The following is an 18619-nucleotide window of genomic DNA, read 5'->3' on the forward strand; positions in this document are numbered from 1 at the left end:
CTCCATAAGGTTCTTTCCCACTAAACCACAAATGTGCAAAAGACAGACATGTGCTGATGTTACACACTTCCGTTTTGCATGCTTTGGCTTAACGAAGAGACTGCCTATTGGCTTCATCACATTACCCATAATGGATGTAGTAACAACTCGACACACTTTTTCGTCGACACACGAATAGTCCTCTCAGAGGCATCATTTTTCAGTTTTCATATAAACAGAAGTAGGATTGTTCGAACGGCCACATTTGCGATGAGGTCCACTGGAAACAGCGCGTCGGCCCTCGGCCAAGGATCACACCCGCCATCAACTACTGATTGCGGTAATTATAAAGTTGTTCTCCCTCGTCTACAGTCTGGCAACACCATCCTAAATTCAGTTTTCCTGCATGCGGACCTGGCAGGGCGGCCGTATCGGGCCACGGACTTTCATGATGCACTCCTTTCAGTGCTAAATGCAACTGATATCCTCGGCGCTGGACAATACCAGATGAGCCATCTGTGGTTAGTCACATGTGTTAACAGCATCGCGAAACAGAAACTTGTCGGCAAATGCGAGTTGTTGGTGAAGGGCCTCAAGTGCCTTGTCATAGACCCGGAATGCAAAAACATCAAGATGGAGCTTCTTTGGCTTCCCCCACACCTCAAACAGAGACGGATTGTTGAAGCGCTAGAGCCATATGGCACAGTGCAGTCCATCACGAGAGAAATGTGGCGGTGTGACGGCATGGAAGGCTGGCAAATGACTAATCGAGACGTAGTGTTCACATTGAAAGATGGAGTTTCTGCCAGTAATCTGCCACATCTACTGAGCATATACGGCCACCAGTGCCTTATCTTGGTTCCTGGTCGACCACCACTATGCCTCCAGTGCAACAGAGTTGGGCATATCCGGCGACAATGTAGAACACTGCGCTGCAGTAACTGTCACCGCTATGGTCACCGTGCAGATGCATGCATCGGAACCTACGCTGACAAGCTTCGTGGAAATAGACCAGCTGAGGATGATACCATCACCGATCATCTAATGGACGTGAGCGAAGTTGTGGATGCAACTGGTGAAACACTCCCCGAGACTTATCGTCAAGAACAGATTAAGCCATCATCGGCTGACAATAGCCTTAGCCAGAAGCCTGCGAGCGAGGATGAGACTAAGGCGCCTGACGATGAACCAACTGTGTCATGGGCAGAATCGCCACCAGTTCAAGGTCGCCCACCGTCAGTGAAATCTGGATTGATGTGCGAGGCCACTAAAAGCGTCCAGCACCATCTGACAATCCATCGCCCTTGGGAAAAGAGGCTCACGTTCCCGAAGTGTCAAAACTGCTCCGGGGAACACCTAGCCCTGCAGATGTCCCTTGTGTTAACGTGCACCAGAAGGTCCATAGTGCATCACCTCATCAAGAAGGGAGTGGTGCACCTCTGGAGCAGCGTTTAAACGCTGCACCTACATAGGTAATCATGGCGGGCGCTCATCCCTTTCATTTTGTTATTTTGGTACTTTAAATGTCCGTGGCTTATAAAGTAAGCGACGGCAAGTACAGCTTCATTTGTTACGCAATAGAAAATTAGATATTGCTGCTATCCAAGAAACAAAGATTGAATCCGATGAAAACACAGAAGTAGCTCTATCTCCATTTCTATCTGACTATAATGTTTGTGTCAGCCATGCAGTAGGCGTTTCCGCAGGTTGTGTTATTTGTTAGAAAACATTTGCCATGTGATTTGCTACATTTGTTTACAGATAGGGAAGGGTGCCTAATCTGTTGTGATATTGATATCAGTGGTACGAGCTTTAGATTTGTGTGTGTTTTCTTCTTATCTCTAGAACATCATTTCTGTATTGATCGTGCATTGGTCCTCTTTGGAGACTGTAATTGTGTATGTAACGTGCAAGATTGTACGTCACTGAAGCTGAGACATGATCGAAGTAGTGATGCGTTGCAATACCTGATATGTGATTATCAGCTTGTGGACATTGAGGAAAATGAAAAGGCGGGATGTCAATATACGCACTTCCAGGGTACCTCGCATGCAAGGCTTGATCAAATTTATGTTTCACTTAGCGCGCTACCTCTTATTTATGGTTACACTGTGCACCCTATATTCTTTAGTGACCATTGTCTAGTCTCAGCATCATTTGGCAGCCGTCGGTACCAAAGTCGGCGTATGTGTGGAAGTTTAATAACCAATTACTTTCGCGTGAGTGTTTCTTAAATCGTGTTACTGAGCTTATAGCTCATGTGTCATGCCGCAAGGACTTGCCACTCTTTGCCGTGTGGGAATTATTCAAACAGGAAGCCAAAATGATAGCTATAGAAGAATCAATATTGGCCTTTGAAAAAAAATAATTACAAAGCATTGTATAGACTTCCGAGTGAATTGCATGAGCTTGAATGCCTACATCCGGGTCAATATACTGATGATATAAGGTCAAGGCACAGTTACAAACTTTGAATGCTGAAAAATACAGAGGTGCACTAGTGCGTGCGCGAGAGCAGCGTTTCCTGAAAGAACAGCCTTGCAGTCAGTGATGCCACGGCTGCTGATTTATCAGTAGATGTACTGATTTTAAAAATTTTCTGCTGATTCAGTGATAAAGCGCTTGAATCTACTGATTTTCTACTGAAACGAAAGCGAAATCTGCAACTTTTTCATTACAGAGGATGGATGGATGGATGGTTATAGAGGTTACAGAGGTTATATTAATGTGATACCACCTAGCGAGAAAAAAAAAAAACGTGGTTGGCTCCGAGGTTTACATACATTCTTGCGTTTCCAGGCTCTCAAACCTGGCGCTACCTGTCTTTGAGCAAAGTGGGGAAAAGGCATAGTTTCTATGCTCTATGGGAAAAGGTGAGGCGGTGAATTTGTGAAAGTGGGTGCACTACCGAACCCCACAACTATGAAACCACCATTATCATCATCATGACCAACCTATTTTTATGTGCACTGCAGCACGGAGGCCTATATGGAGGCCTCTCCCAGCGATCTCCAATTACCCCTGTCTGGAAGATACTATACTCTAAAGCTTTCAAGTACTAACTACCATCTGACGCCTTTGAAGAGGCCATCGGAGGGCTTCACTGTTTTTAAATTCGTACTTGACAATGGCTCTCTAAAAATTAAATTATTGGGTTTTACGTGCCAAAACCACTTTCTGATTATGAGGCACGCCGTAGTGGAGGACTCCGGAAATTTCGACTACCTGGGGTTCTTTAACGTGCACCTAAATCTAAGTACACGGGTGTTTTCGCATTTCGCCCCCATCGAAATGCTGCCGCCGTGGCCGGGATTCGATCCCGCGACCTCGTGCTCAGCAGCCCAACACCATAGCCACTGAGCAACCACGGTGGGTGTATGGCTCTCTGGATCCCCGGGTTTTTCAAAAGTATCGCTAAGAATCTTGGGGTTAATTTTTGTACTATTTCCTGGAAGCTACAATACTTCAACAGAGTACTAATATAAGCGCTCAATTTGTGGGCTCATAAACCGAGTGCAAAAACTGAAATTAAAAATCTACTGTTCTACTCATTTTCCGCGAAAAAATTACTATTTTTTAATGTGTCGTGGCAACACTGCTTGCAGTGGGGCCCTTGGTGATGAGCGCAGACACTCACTGTCTAAACAAATACTAGATATAGAGTACGGTGGAATCATTGTTAATGAGCCTACTCTATTAACTAAAGCATTTTTTGAACATTATCAAAAAATATTTCGAGACCCTAAGCCATTGGATACAGATGCTGCCAAGAAAACTATCGTTGCTGCCCCAGTTAAATCAGGATGATTACGATTATACAAATGAAAACATTGATATTAATGAGGTAACTGCATGCATCGATTCGTTAGCAAAGGGCAAGATGCCCGGCCCGTATGGCCTTACCGCCGAATTTTATCAGTGTTTTCGTTCCTTCTTATCGCCATTATTACTTCAGGTGTACCGAGAGGCCTTTGAAGTAGGGTGCCTAACCGCCACAATGTATGAAGGACACACTGTCCTTATAGCCAAAAGCGATGATGAGACTAAATTGCAAAAAGTTGACTGATCGTTGACAGGGTAATATCAGCAGTCTCGAAGATATAGTAAAATCAGCGGAAGAATTCTATACTGACCTGTACAGTACCCAAAGCAGCCATGATACCTCCATTGGAAGTAGTAATGAACAGGTCATAGACTCTCCTTATCGATGAAGTTAGAAGGGCCTTGCAAGACATGAAATGGGGAAAAGCGGCAGGAGAAGAGGGAATACCAGTTGATTTAATCAAAGACGGTGGAGACATAATGCTTGAAAAACTGGCGGCCCTTTATACGAACTGTCTATTGACTTCAAGGGTGCCAGAGAACTGGAAGAATGAAAACATTATACTATTCCATAAAAAGGGAAGGGAGACATTAAAGAATTGAAAAATATAGGCCCATTAGATTACTTGCAGTATTATATAAAATATTCACCAAGATAATCTCCAATAGAATAAGGGCAACACTGGAATTCAGTCAACCAAGGGAACAGGCTGGTTTCAGGAAGGGATACTCTACCATTGATCACATCCATGTCATCAATCAGGTAATCGAAAAACCCGCAGAGTACAATCAGCCTCTCTATATGGCTTTCATAGATTATGAAAAGGCATGTCATTCAGTAAAGATACCAGCAGTCATACAGGCATTACGCAATCAAGGAGTACAGGACGCTTACGTAAATATCTTGGAGAGTATCTATAGAGATTCCACAGTTACCTTAATTCTGAACAAGTAGGAAAATAAAAGAATAAAAATGGGTTGGATCACATACGGCAGACATTGCCAGCTCCCGACTGGAAGCTTACCATTATCATTGAAAAGGAAGGGGTACATCAGTGCATTTTACCAGTGCTGACATATGGGGCAGAAACTTGGAGACTGACAAAGAAGCTTCAGAACAAGTTAAGGACTGCGCAAAGAGCGATGGAACAAAGATTGCTAGGCATAACGTTACGAGACAGAAAGAGAGCAGTTTGGATCAGAGAGCAAACAGGTATAGATGGCATTCTAATTGACATCAAGAGGAAAAAATGGAGCTGGGCAGGTCATGTAATGTGCCGGTTAGATAATCATTGGACCATTAGGGTTACAGAATGGGTACCAAGAGAAGGAAAGCGCAATCAAGGACGACAAAAGACTAGGTGGAGCGATGAAATTAGGAAATTTGCTGGCGCTAGTTGGAATCGGTTGGCGAAGAACAGGGGTAATTGGAAATCGCAGGGAGAGGCATTCGTCCTGCAGTGGACATAAAATAGGCTGATGATGGTGATAAAGGGGTCAGACAAGGAGACACAATCTCTCCAATTATATTCACTGCATGCCTGGAAGAAGTATTTTAAACTAGGAAGGCTTAGGAGTAAGGATCAATGGTGAATATCTCGGCAACCTTCAATTTGCAGATGACATTGTCCTGTTCAGCAACACTGGGCACGAATTACAACAAATGATTGAAGACCTTAAAAGAGAGAGTACAAGAGTGGGGTTGAAGATTAATATGCAGAAGACAAAGATAATGATCAATAGCAGGGCAAGGGAACAAGAGTTAAGTATCGCCAGTCAGCCTCTAGAGTCTGTGAAGGAGTATGTTTGCCTAGGTCAATTACTTACAGGGGACCATGATCATGGGAAGGAAATTAACAGAAGAATAAAAATGGGTTGAAGTGCATTCGGCAGACATAGTCAGATCCCCATATGTTAGCATCGGTAGAATGCACTGATTGTACACCTTTGTTGTTAATGATAATGGTAAGCTTCCAGTGCATTCTACCCATGCTAACATATGGGGCAGAAACTTGGAGACTGACGAAGAAGCTCAAATACAGGTTAAGGACCTCGTAAAGAGCCATGGAACAAAGAATGTTAGGCGCGATGTTAAGGGGCAGGAAGGGAGCGGTGTGGATCAGAGAGCAAACAAGGATCGCCAATGTTATAATTAAGAGAAAGAAATGGAGCTGGGCAGGGTATGTAATGCATAGGTTAGATAACCAGTGGTCCATTAGTGTTACAGAATGTGTGCCATGAGAAGGGAAGCGCAGAAGACTAGGTGGGGTGATTAAATTAACAAATTGGCAGGCGCTAGTAGGAATCAGTTGGCACAGAACAGGGACAGGGCAAGACGGGAGATCGCAGGGAGAGGCCTTTGTCCTGCAGAGGACATAAAATAGGCTGATTGTGATGATGACTTAAAACATTAAATATGCCTTTTTTGCCAGACCTAGAAGAATGAGTATGTGGCACTTCGTGTGCATATTCATTATAGCAAACACTATGCAAAAGGCCCTGATATGCCGGGCAGTCCTGCGAGCTCAATAGCGTCGTCTAGAAAGATGCACTATACATGGTCAATTCTTACAAGTAACGCCTGGGACCGTTGGTGTCACAGCACGTGGACGCATAATCGTGCAGTTATTATCATGTATGCACATTTTCTTTATAACGCGAGGCATAGCAGACGGAAAACAACTGAATTGGTTGTTTTAAAACACATTACTTTTCTATAAAAATTTGCACCCTCAGTCAGTATTTAAAAAGTTAATCTAATTATTGATAGTATAATAATGAAAGTATCCTCCTTGTGCGGTACGTCACTGTTGACCAAATACCACTGGTTGCATTCTCGTAAATTTTGTTTTTAAGAGATTGGCTAACATTAGCTGGGCACCCTGTAGATGTGTGCAATATTAAGAACATTATGTTCCATGGACATCTATGAAACAAATATTTACCAAAACATTGCTCCAATGTTCAGGAAAAGCATTAGCATAATGTAGTAGCCTGTTTTTAGGTCACACTTAGCATAAACATGCATATGGCTTTTATTTAAAAGGCATACATATCTACATAAAATGCAAGGGAATGTTAAAATAATCAACTTCAACACAGAACGCAACTGTCCCACTTCTTGAATGGCACTGGGAACAAGAAGAGATATAACATAGCACCAGGCCAATCTCCACATACACTAAGAACGTACTTGCTCTTCAGAAACATGCCATTGTAGGCAACTATCTCGCTCTAGAAAGAGTTAAGGCTTTGACATTCAAGACAAGTGCTAGATGCTTGAGGAAACATGCTCACAACTCGGCTCCAAAGTGACTGAAGTGCTCTTACTACCTTTTCTTATTATTCTGTAGTTCAAACATGTACGTGCTCATAGACCTATACCACGACTTGCCTTCAAGACACTGGATCCACTCACTTCTACAAGGTGCACAAACACATGCATGTTTATTACTACGCACTATTGTTCACAGGCAGTTTTGCAAGTATTGTGAAGGCAGTAACCACCCATGCACTTGATCACATATGTGGCTGTGCAATGTCACTTGCAACACATGGAAACGCAAGATGCACTTCACAACAGTGCGGAGCAATGCAGGTACACGTGTGTTCTTGACATGTACCACTTGCAGATGCGACAGCTCTTGGCCAGCTGTATTAAGCATTAATCAAAGGCCCGTGGTGTTTACATTCCCAGAAAAACAAGCTAAGCTAAGTAGACTAGGCAAAAAACATGATCCGCACTTGTTACCTGGGAAGACGTCTTGATGTGTAACAGCAGTAAGCTGAAAGTTGTGCAGTAGTTATGTACACAAGAGCATGAGGCATACTGGAGCGCATTCTCAATTTAACACTCACGAAGTAATGACGAAATTAAAATAACAATAAAGTGAGCTCCAAACACGTGCTTTTATATACACCTGACTGACTGACTGTTATGCACTTTAACCAAGACTTGCTGAAATTGTACAGACTAGTTAAACTCTCTAACAATGTAGTACCACACCCAAGAAAAGAATGAATAATATACATGGCTGACCCTTCACATAAGGGCTGTGCAGCACGGTGTCCTTTGCTGCCCCCAGTATCCTGGGACAATCAAATGTTGTTGCTTTGAGGTTAGCTGACATGACTGCGATAAAGCTCCTACTGGCAAGTACATCGAGCAGCAGCCTTACACAAACAATGCAAGCTAGAGAAGAAAGTCCTGGGCAGGGCCATGCTGCCTTGGGCTAACATGCACATTGTTGCACTGTCGCTACAAGCACGAATGTTGGAATGTCAAGGCAGGCAAGTAACAGATCTGCTCTTAAAAATCAATGTTCACCATTAACAGTTGTGTCCACTACTGAAAAACAAGAATCACTACAATTCGGAAGCTAGTTCAAGCACTAGTGATCTATTTCACGAGCATAACAAAACACTCCTGTAAAGAGTGAGAAGTTGGAACCAATTTGCTAGCAACAATACTGTTATCAACAAACTGTACAAAAAGAAAGTGCTCTCTTATAACAGTCTCAGAAGATCAGTTAATATAATCACGCAACCACTGTACTACTCTAAAGTTCCTCCACAATATAATCACATAAGCACAGATGCAGCACAGAAGTATACAAAGACACACAAAAGAATGGTAGGTATGGCACACAAGAACATGAAACTGGGCATCAACTACACTGTATTGCTCAGCCACCTGAACAATGTCCATTCTACATGCAAGAAAAACTTCTCTGCAGGTTTTTAAAATAAACATGGCACCTGTGGCAAAACATTCCCTGAAAAAAAGCATTTGTTCAAATTTTTCACCACAGAAGCCATGGAGATTCGAAACGCGCAATGTGGTGAACTAATCCACACTTTGTGGCAGACAGTTGAAGGCGCAATGATTTTGTTGAATGTGCCTAGCTGCTCACAGCGGGGGCACAAAATTTCACAATTCATCTAAGATACAGCTTTAGTAGTCTTTTTAGCCTTAAAGGTCAAGCCCAACCTTGGTACAGAGTCTTGAAGATAATGAAAATTCAGTTTATACTAAAAAACAATAATACTTCCTTTGGCATTCCTGCCTGAAAACAAAAGCCTGGCAGCCACTGTGATCAAATTGGCCCACAAAAAGGAAAAGACACTGCCATATTAATGACAGATTACCACAAGTTAACGTGATATAGGCAGCAGCATCTCATAAGCGGCACAAATTGTCACCGATGTTAAAACTACAATGTGCACTTGTTCTTCAACAGCAGTCCACTAACCCCAGTCTTAAAGCTTTCCAGTCATAGTACCACATCTTTGAACCCCTGGTGTTTGTAATAAAGGCAAAGGAAAACAGAGTCAAACCAGTCCATTTTGGCCACTATGTCCAAACCGTACCATGCACAGATGTGGCAATTTATAGGAAGCAGAAGGTCCAGTTTTATATAAAATAAAAGCGCTTGCATTTCAGTTGAGGCGGGCAACAAACAATTAGGTGTTAGTGATACCATGTCTCGGACATCTTCAGACTTCCGTTTAGGTAAACAGTCTTTGAATTAGCATTTCATTTTAATCACCTGCCAAACCATCAACAAGAAATATCTGCCACAACTGGGGCCGTCAAGTAAGAGCAGCTACTGATGTAACCATTCAAGTTGCAGTCAACAAAGAATGCATGCACAGGCCAACATTCCTCTTCAACGCTTTCATAGCACACATGCAGAAACATTATGAAGGTGCGCACAGAAGTTTAGATGCAAATCAGTCTGTCATCTGAACACAGTGCTGTGGGCAATACATGATCTCCTGAAAACTAAGCCTTCCACCCTCATCGTCCCAGCTATAGCCCATGTTGAAAGATGAAATGGCAACACATAAATACTGCAACAGTGCAGGAGACAGATGGTTGTGGGAGAGAAAGAATGGCATAACAAAGACAAAAAGACATGTGGCATCATCTGCTCCACATTGCCGTCTCTCAGCAGTTCCCGAAGTCTGCAAAGTTCGCAAAAGACTCGGTGGCAGATCCCCCGGCTGTGCTGGCAAAGGGGTCCTCGTCTGGCAAGGGCGGGGCAGGGGCCGCACGTGTGGGGCCACTTGCAGACGACGACCCTCCCCGTGAACTCGCGAGGTGCTTAGGAGGTGCCGGTCGTGGTGGTGGCTGTTTGCCCTTTTTCGGTGGCAATGCAGGCGTTGGACTCTCAGCACGTGCAGCATGTTGCATGGGCGCAAATGGGTCCGTTCCGAAAGGATCAGCGGCGGCTGCAACCTGGAACATTGCGCTAGTCAGCGGGAAATGCTGCCTTGAGGCAACCTTGACAATGCTGAACATGTTACCCTAGCACAGCAGCAAAGTTGCTTATTGTACACTCGGCTGGTAGTTTTCGAGTACTCCAGAGAGCTCTGATAACGCGCATTACATTCAGCTGATCGAAATCGCTCGCTCGCAACCCACTCAGCTGGTTCTTTCAGAGTGCAACCACGATCTGGCAGACTTCCGGTCACGTTGCCCCTGCAGCTTCCGTTGGCGTCGCATCTGTACTGGCAGAGGACTGGTGGCTCCACACCTTGCTTGTTTAGAACAAAAGCGCTCACCTGTTTCCTCTTCCGGCCTCGAAGTGCTCTGGCGAGTGGCTGCACGTTCAGCTTGGTCACACTTTCTCTGGCTCTAATCAATAGCGCACTCCGCATCAGTGGCATCCAAATCAGAGTGCGGTATGGACCAGCCGAATGTACCATTACAAACCACAGTTTGCTTTCCACACAGAAACACACACACACGCACACACATGCATGCAATTTGTGCACACACAAGAACCATGTAATTAGACCGGAAACCCTTCTTTGTGTTGCAGACAGCAAAACTGAGGGAACACTATACATCATGATTATTAATTTTACTATGACCCATTCCTTCCGTACACCTTCTATGCAGGTCTAGCCATATTTTCCACGCTCCTGCAGAATCCCGGAGCTCCGTTAATAACTGTATGTCTAAAGTTATTTCCAACAGAGCACTAAAAGTGTGCATGTGTATGTGTGTGTGTGTGGGGGGGGGGGATGACATCTTTGACTCACTTCACTAGGCCCAGGATTTGTTGCACCAAAAGCTCCTTTCCCTGTCCCGAACGGGTCGAAGGGGTCTTTTGTGTCGGCTGTAATATTAAAAAAAAAATTAGAAATGGTTATTCATCTCTCACATGCAAACAAAGTGCACTTGACGCATAGATCATAATAAATAGGAAGCCTACAGATTTGTTAAACTTGCTTTTTCAGTTATCGAACTATTTCAATAGACAGTTTACTGGCCTTAGTACAGCCCACAACACTGCACAGCAGGGCATATTACAAGTTAAAGGGGAATTGAGTTCTGGGGTTTTACGTGCCAAAACCGCGACTTGATTATGAGGCAGGCCATAGTAGGGGACTCCGGATTGATACCCCCAGGAGATCTTTAACATGGCTCAATGCATTAGTCATGGGCTTTTTTGCATTTTGCCCCCATCGAAATACAGCTGCCACGATCAAGATTTCATCTCGTGACCTTGTGCTTAGCAGCACAACGCCATAGCCGCTAAGCCACCATGGCAGGTCAAGTTAAAGGGGCACTGCATCACTTTGTGAACACGGTAATGTAAATGTTCACAATCGGTAGTTGGTGCAGCTGTGAACATGCGAGCCAAACATTATTCCACTGCATGTAGCTGGGAGACTGCAATCTCGAATAAAAGATTGCTTGCTCTCTCCCTGAGCTTTCAAGTGCCCCTCTGCTTGGCTGCAGTTCGTGATGTCATAGACAATGCGGCAAATGTTCATGACCATGAGCTACTACCAAGTGAAAGCTCAATCATGCAAGCACAACCCTCCAATCTTCTTGCAAATGGGGATGTGACAGTTAAAATATTTATTAACATAATATTCTTGATTAATTATTTTTTACTTTAAAGGAAGCTCCGGGACCTCTAAACCCTAGAAAATATATTTGACAGTCTCACAGCACCCTAATCAGTTCAATTATTAGCTTTCCTACAGGCAGGTTCAGCTTTTTTGCTACTGTTTCGCGATGTAAAAGGTGGTCACATGGGAGCAGGATATTGCAGTGTTTCAACACTCGCTCCGGCTTACTCAGTTGTCTGCTATGCTGCCACACCGGTCCTCCAATGAGTAGCAGCATAGGAGGCAACCGAGCGAGCTGGAGCGACTGTCAAAACATTGTCCTGCTCCCAAGTGACCACCTTTTGTATCATGACGTCCCGACACAGTAACCTCCTAGAAAAGAAAGACCAAAATTGGCATTAGAAAATATACCGTATTTATTCAAATCTAGACCGATATGATTATTTGAAAAAAAAAGCAATTACAAGCTCTAGGGTCAGCTTAGATTCGAGGATTTTAAGAACGCACCAGTTTTTCATTGAAACTGCTAAATATGGTGCATAGCTAGCGCCATCTAGAAAAGTCAGTATCGCAGCCGCTACAAGCTGTGCCAGTAGCCAACCGTACACAAGTGAGGTTGCCATTTTGACCTGTGTCGTGTCGGCCGTATCGGTGTGCGGCGTGGTGTTATTGTGATGGCACCAGGCAGGAGATGCCACTACAGTGCCACTTTCAAGCGAAAAGTTGTGATAGCCGCAGAGGCATCGTTGAACCTTCAAGCCGGGAGGGACTTCGGCGTCGGCGAGAAAAACATCCGTCGTTGAAGGGGACGACAACAGCAGCTTTTTGCGTGCGCCGCAATGAGGACGGCATTTAGCGGACCAAAGAAAGGCCATCACCACGAAGTGGAGACAGTTTTGAACGCCTTTGTTCGGACGCAGAGAGCAGCTGCCCTTCCAGTGACAACAGAAGTGCTCCAAGCGAAAGCTAGGTAACTTTCGAAGGAGTGAGGCCTAATGCCGAAGGATTTCAATGCCAGCTGGAGCTGGCTTCAGAAATTTATGAAGCGCTTCAGCTTCAGCCTCCGACGTCGCACTTAATCACCCAGAAGCTGCCAAGCGATTTCAAAGAAAAGCTGATAGCTTTTCAGCGCTACGTGCTGCGAAAGAGAAGCGGCAGGCTACAACCTTGGGCAAATCGGCGACGCCGACCAGACGGCTGTGTATTTTGATATGCCAGTGGCGTACACTGTTACGTTTTGCCTACGACGCACGGTATAGCCGGCGCGGATGCAACGGACGCCGGGGCTTCGTTCAAAGCGGTGGACATTTTGGCCCGTTCAGCGCTGCCGCAACGCCTCCTGCCATGCGCGCCCAGGCATGTTTCAATGCCACGTGTCTTCGTGTGTGCGTGTGTGTGTGTGTGCATGTTGGTGCCCAGGCTTGTCAAAGCGCGACAGCCGGGGAGAGGAGCTCCCCAACTGTGAAGCGAGGAGGTCTGACCGGCGCCGGCCCGGCGGACGCGTCACCTTCTAGTCTCAATGTGTCCGCGCGGCGCCGTCACGTGCGCCTCATCCCGAGCCGTTCCTTCTTGCCCTCGACTCCGAGAGTATAAGAGCAGCAGCCCACGGATGCCGAGAGAGGCTCCGATTTCTTCCGTCGAGTAACGTGCCCTCCCGTCTCTCCACTTCGGTCGACCTGACCGGCCGCTCTTTTGCGATGCTATAATAAACAAGTTGTTCTGTTAGCAATCGATTCATCCTTTGCCAGGACCTTCGGATGCTTCCAGTTGTGCCCCAGGCCGCCAGGCCAACGCTACCCTTGGGGCTTGCGACCCAGATGCAACAACACCGTGAATGATAAGGGTGCCAAGGAGGTGAAGGTGCGCTCTGCGGGCTACTAGAAGCAGCGCACAACTGTGATGCTGTGCTGCACAGCTGATGGACACTCCCTCCTTATATGACATTTAAAAGGAACACTGCCTGCTCGAGAAACTTTCCCAAGAAATGTCATTGTGCGGACAAATGAGAACGGGTGGATTGCAGGTGCGATGGTGGAAGAGTGGGTTAAGATTGTGTGGCGACGGCGTCCAGGAGCCCTTTTGACGAAGAACTCGCTCCTTGCTGTCGACTCTTACTGTGGGCACTTGACCGACGTGAAGGCTGCGCTCGCCCAAGTGAACACGGACCTCGCTGTCATACCGGGCGGTATGACGGGCCAGTTGCAGCCACTTGATGTCTGCATCAACAAACCTTTCAAGGATCGTCTGCAGAAATATTACACGGACTGGTTGACTGACGAAGACCACATGCTAACGGCAACGGGCCGCATCAAACGTGCATCGCTATCGCAGCTGGCGGGCTGGGTAGCTGCAGCGTGGAACATCCCAGGTACTTTGATCGTGTGCGCCTTTAAGAAGTGCAGCATATCTAATGCGCTTGACAGTACCGAAGATAGTGCACTGTTTGAAGGCGACAGTGATAAGGAACACAGCGACGAGTCTAGCAGCGATGAAGACGTTGAATGAGCTCTGCACGTTCAGATTCAATAAATGCTGTTTGCATTTTGTGAACGCTGTGCTCGCTTTTTTTTGTTCGGCCTACAGTTGAGGTAATATATATATTTTTTGGTGGCTTCAGAGTTTAGGGGGTCGGCTTAGAATCGGGGTCGGCCTAGATTCGAGTAAATACGGTATATTACATTATTTAGGGCACTCTGAGACTTGCCAGTAATTTTTTCCGAGGTTTGGAGGTCTGGAATCCTCATTTAAAGCAAAAAATAATAATAAAGAAATAAGATAAAAGTAATGTTATTGCACCCTGCCCATTCTGTCACTGCTCCTTCATTGCTCTTTGGTACTTTTGTCAGATGCCAACCTAGAAGGGTTAGCATAAGTGCACTGTGGACAGAAGAAAAAGTAAGAACGAAACTGGTCAAAATGTATTGTTGGGCTAGTTCATTTATTATAGTGGCAAACGGTGGTAGAGAACACAACAGACACAAAAAGGAGATGGCGACGATCACAAGTGCCTTCTGGTCATCCCCATCTTCGTTCTTGTCCACCGTGTTCTCTGGTGCCTTTTGCCACTATAGGAATGGAACACCAGACAGGTCATTGCTACAAGCCCCCTGCCTCAGCTGAAACATCTTGAGGGGTAACAGGGAATGTTCTGTTCCCATACACATGCGCCATGACAAATCCTTTCAAAAATTTATTTGGAAATATGTTCACTGAAATTCATATTCACTTCAGTCTGTTTTCAGGTTTGAAGAAAAGCTGTTGCAGGAACCCTTTCAGTTCACTAGTGTCTCTTCCTAACACCAGCAAAAGATACTATCTTTCCCGCTCATTATTCTCTATTGTGCTCAAGCGCTGCATTCTTATTTCCATCTTACCAACAGCAGGAATTTCAGGGGCATCTTGAAAGCTGGTAGCAAAGTAGTCTTCCTCCTGAGAAAGAATGTACAAGTTACAAGCAGTACTAAAGCAAGGTAATGTGTCTTAGAGTTATGCTTTTGCAAACGAGAAACAAAAAGTATCACACGAATTGGCAGAATCTTAGCGGCATGGAGACACCACTGTAGTGGTTGCCATTAGAAAACACAACTGCAATAAACTTGTGGGTTACAATACTTTTCACCTCTTTCAGTACATCAATACTGCTCGTACATATTTAGGGCCTAGAAATTTGCAAGCTAAAAAGAAAGTTCACCATTAAAGAAAAGTAACAAGCTGTTGGTGAAATACGGTGATACTACATCATAAATGAAATACAACTGCCACTGACCCACTCTGAATCAACAAATTTTGGGGTGAACAGATTGTAAAAGACATAGGATGTGTTCAACAGGCTCGGCAACAACATCCAGGAAATTCATCTTAATTACATTACTACTATCTATATATACTGTAGAATGACATGATACGTGCCTTTGTGTCCGAGCTAAATGTGCTCTTGAAAGGATCGCCAGCAAATGGGTCCTCTGAGACACCACCTTTGAATGGATCAACTGCACAGAATGATGGAATGTGAAATAAAGTCGCATAACTAGAAAAAGTGTAGTGGGAAGAAAGCAAAGATCAGTATAAAAAGCCTGCTGTGACCAGAGAGTGCAGGAAGATGCCTTACCCCCTCCCCCCTGTATAAGAAAGGAATAAGTAGCTATGCCATTCACCCAGCAATCAAAAGGTTCAGCAATGCCTCTTGCCAACACAGCTGTATTTTTGCATTCCTCCCAGTGTCGAGACGAGATTCATTTATAGTTGCAAACAATTCTTAATCAGGCCTGACAATGCATGTGCACTGATCAAGGCATTTAGGGGTGTCATGCATAACCATGAGTTACTGCCCCTTCCTACACTTTTTATTTGCCAAAGAGACACTAATGTGGTTTTTGATCAAAACAGTTACTAAAAGGCAAAAAAAAAATATATATTCTGATTTCAGTCAAACCGAGGAGACTGTATGACATGTTCAGCAGCCTAGTTGCAGAAAAAAATTTAACACATATTAATTGCTTCTGCTGCTGACTGCTCAAAATTATGCCCAATGTGACCAACTTTAACCTTCTATCTTAAATGTAGATTTAAGCTAGTTTAGATAAATAACCAATTTAGTACCCTTACCCGATTTGAAGGGGTCTTCCCCACCAAATGGATCTCCAAGGAAGCCGTTCATGTCATTGAATGAGTCTTTGCTTTTGAAGGGATCGTCCTGAAAGAAAGCAATGCAGACAGGACTGCATAAGTTATTCTTGCTAAAATGTCCCAGAATATAGGCTGCAGAATTTTGATTTCCGCTTATGGTTTTATGACAATGTCCAAGGAATGTTAACATGCTAGCAGTCTTTGAAAATGCACACGGATGTTTGAGGCAAGTGTACAGCTGTATGTCCACTTTTTGTCACTCACGCCTAAGCCAACATTGTGGCTAGCGTTTCCAAAACTGCAAAGACAATGAATCCTTTTCATGCTGCACTGGCAGAAATTTATTGGAATGCAGTCAGTAACAAAAGTGATTCACAGGAAGTTTACAACACTTTCATCACTATGTTTGTTTCAGTGTAGGCTAAGTGCTTCGTATATATGGTTTTCAAAAATACTCAAAGCACGAAAGCCGTGGATAAATGATGAATGCCTTAAAATGATCAATAAAGCAACTGAGCTGCACCTTTTAGTAGATTCAAGCCTGTGTGACCTTTTGTGTTTTTGCTATTGATATTCCTACATACAATAAATTTGCACATTGTATCTGCATGGTATCTGTTTCCACTACACACTCAACGGCATCCTAGTAACTAGAGTTCAACAGCACAAGCACCTTGGCTTAACAATAACGTCCGACCTCAACTGGACATCACATATTAACAACATTATTTCTTGTGCATTACGAAAAATCTTTTTTTCGAAAGGTGCCTGTGGTTGGCACCAACTAATGTCAAACTTTTAACTTACATTACATTTGCGAGACCTGTCCTTGAGTAAGCTAATGTTGTATGGTTCCCGTACACTAAAACTAACATATCTAAACTGGAAAGCATCCACAGAAAGGCAATTAGGTTTATCCATCGAAAATACCTAACAGAGTCAGGGCTTGCAACTTTGGCTGTTCGAGCAAAACGTCTAAAATTTCTGCATCACATACTACACAACAGACTAAATATAGATGCTTCTGCATAAGTTACCTTTTCTAAATCCCGCATACTTCATCATAATCATCCGTATACACTAAACGAGTTCCTTTGCAATAACAATACTTTTCAGTTTTCCTTTTTCCCACCGTATTGTTCGCAAGTGGAATAACCTAGATGCATCTATAACACAGTATCACAGTCTGATTTTGTTCAGTTATTGGAAGATGAAATAGGTAGTTAGGAAAAAATAGTTCTTGTGCACATATAATCGTCAGAACTCCCATTTTTCTGAACTATAGCTAAACATTTACCTCCTTTGTTTCTTTCATTGTTTCTGTAACATTGTAATAATCTCAATGTACATGTAACCTGAAGTATACTATTTATGTGACTTGCTCTTTTTATACATAATATTATTGTTGTAAAATTGCGCACTAAACCTATCTGATGTATTTCCATTTACATGTATGGATGTTTTTACCATTCGGTATATAAAACATGCATTGTATGTGTAATCATATGCCCACCTGCTATGGTCTCGATATGAGACTGGCTGTATTGTAAATAAATAAATAAATAAAATAAATTAATAAATAAATATGAATAAATATAATAAATATGAATAATATATATGAATATGAATAATAAATATGAATAACAAATATAAATAAATGCTGAGTTTCTCATGAGAGGCAGTGTAACATGCTGGCAGTTTTTTCTATTTCTCTCTACAAGAAAGCAGGTTTTCAGCAACACCTGGGAGCAAATGTACTTTTAAGTTCGAATTTCCCAAGTTCTCCATGATGCGTGCAGCTATAATATTTGGCAAATGATCACAACAAATACCGTATTTGCACAAACCTAATGCACACCTTTCTTTCCGAAAAAAAATATGGGTCTAAAAATTTCCTGCACATTATAACTGGACACGCAACCAAAACTGTGTTTGTGGCATTGCCAACAGCCTACTGTTCACAGCTCCATCACCATGACAAAATGGCAGCAACGCAAGTTTTCTTGTATGTTGCTGTGGGTTTATTTGTTTATTTTTTGCTCGAGTACGATCACTTTTGGAGATACTACCACTTTCAAGAGATTTCGTGCAACTCGGCACCGAATGCATGGCATGTACAACCACCAGCGTTTCCGGTGCTGTGCAAAGCTTGCCATTTGCGCAGAGTTCCAGGAACACCCTCAGCTGCATATTTCAACGAGCCTGCTGCATATAAAATCTCTGAAATTGTATCTCTAAAAGTGATAAACACTGCCTTGTGTGCTTGGTATCTGTGGCCAATGAGTTGCAAATGGCGGCAACTCGCTGCTTTCGTTATGAAACT

At 43.7% G+C, this 18619-nt stretch overlaps 2 protein-coding genes across 4 annotated transcripts in view; one reads left to right on the forward strand and one right to left on the reverse strand.

Moving 5' to 3' along the window:
* The first annotated feature begins 55 nt into the window (after nt 1-55).
* Nucleotides 56-1844, forward strand: LOC126539391 (uncharacterized). The gene has a single exon (XM_050186214.3). The coding sequence runs from the start codon at nt 79-81 to the stop codon at nt 1432-1434; it is 1356 nt and encodes a 451-aa protein (XP_050042171.2). The 5' UTR covers nt 56-78; the 3' UTR covers nt 1435-1844.
* A 4974-nt stretch (nt 1845-6818) lies between these two features.
* LOC126539615 (uncharacterized) overlaps nt 6819-18619 on the reverse strand; it is a 36477-nt gene continuing 24676 nt past the window's right edge. For all 3 annotated transcript variants that reach the window (XM_055075411.2, XM_055075410.2, XM_055075409.2), the window contains 5 exons: nt 16276-16363; nt 15580-15659; nt 15045-15099; nt 10852-10928; nt 6819-10042 (listed from right to left, as the gene is read on the reverse strand). In XM_055075411.2, coding sequence (XP_054931386.1) covers nt 9752-10042; nt 10852-10928; nt 15045-15099; nt 15580-15659; nt 16276-16363 — 591 coding nt within the window. In that variant the 3' untranslated portion in view covers nt 6819-9751. The remainder of the gene's footprint in view (nt 10043-10851; nt 10929-15044; nt 15100-15579; nt 15660-16275; nt 16364-18619) is intronic.

Source organism: Dermacentor andersoni, chromosome 11 (genome assembly GCF_023375885.2).
Source record: "Dermacentor andersoni chromosome 11, qqDerAnde1_hic_scaffold, whole genome shotgun sequence".
NCBI lineage: Eukaryota > Metazoa > Arthropoda > Arachnida > Ixodida > Ixodidae > Dermacentor > Dermacentor andersoni.

Coding starts and splice junctions, on each gene's coding strand:
- LOC126539391 (XM_050186214.3), top strand. CDS start 79: ATGCTTTGGCTTAACGAAGAGACTGCCTATTGGCTTCATCACATTACC.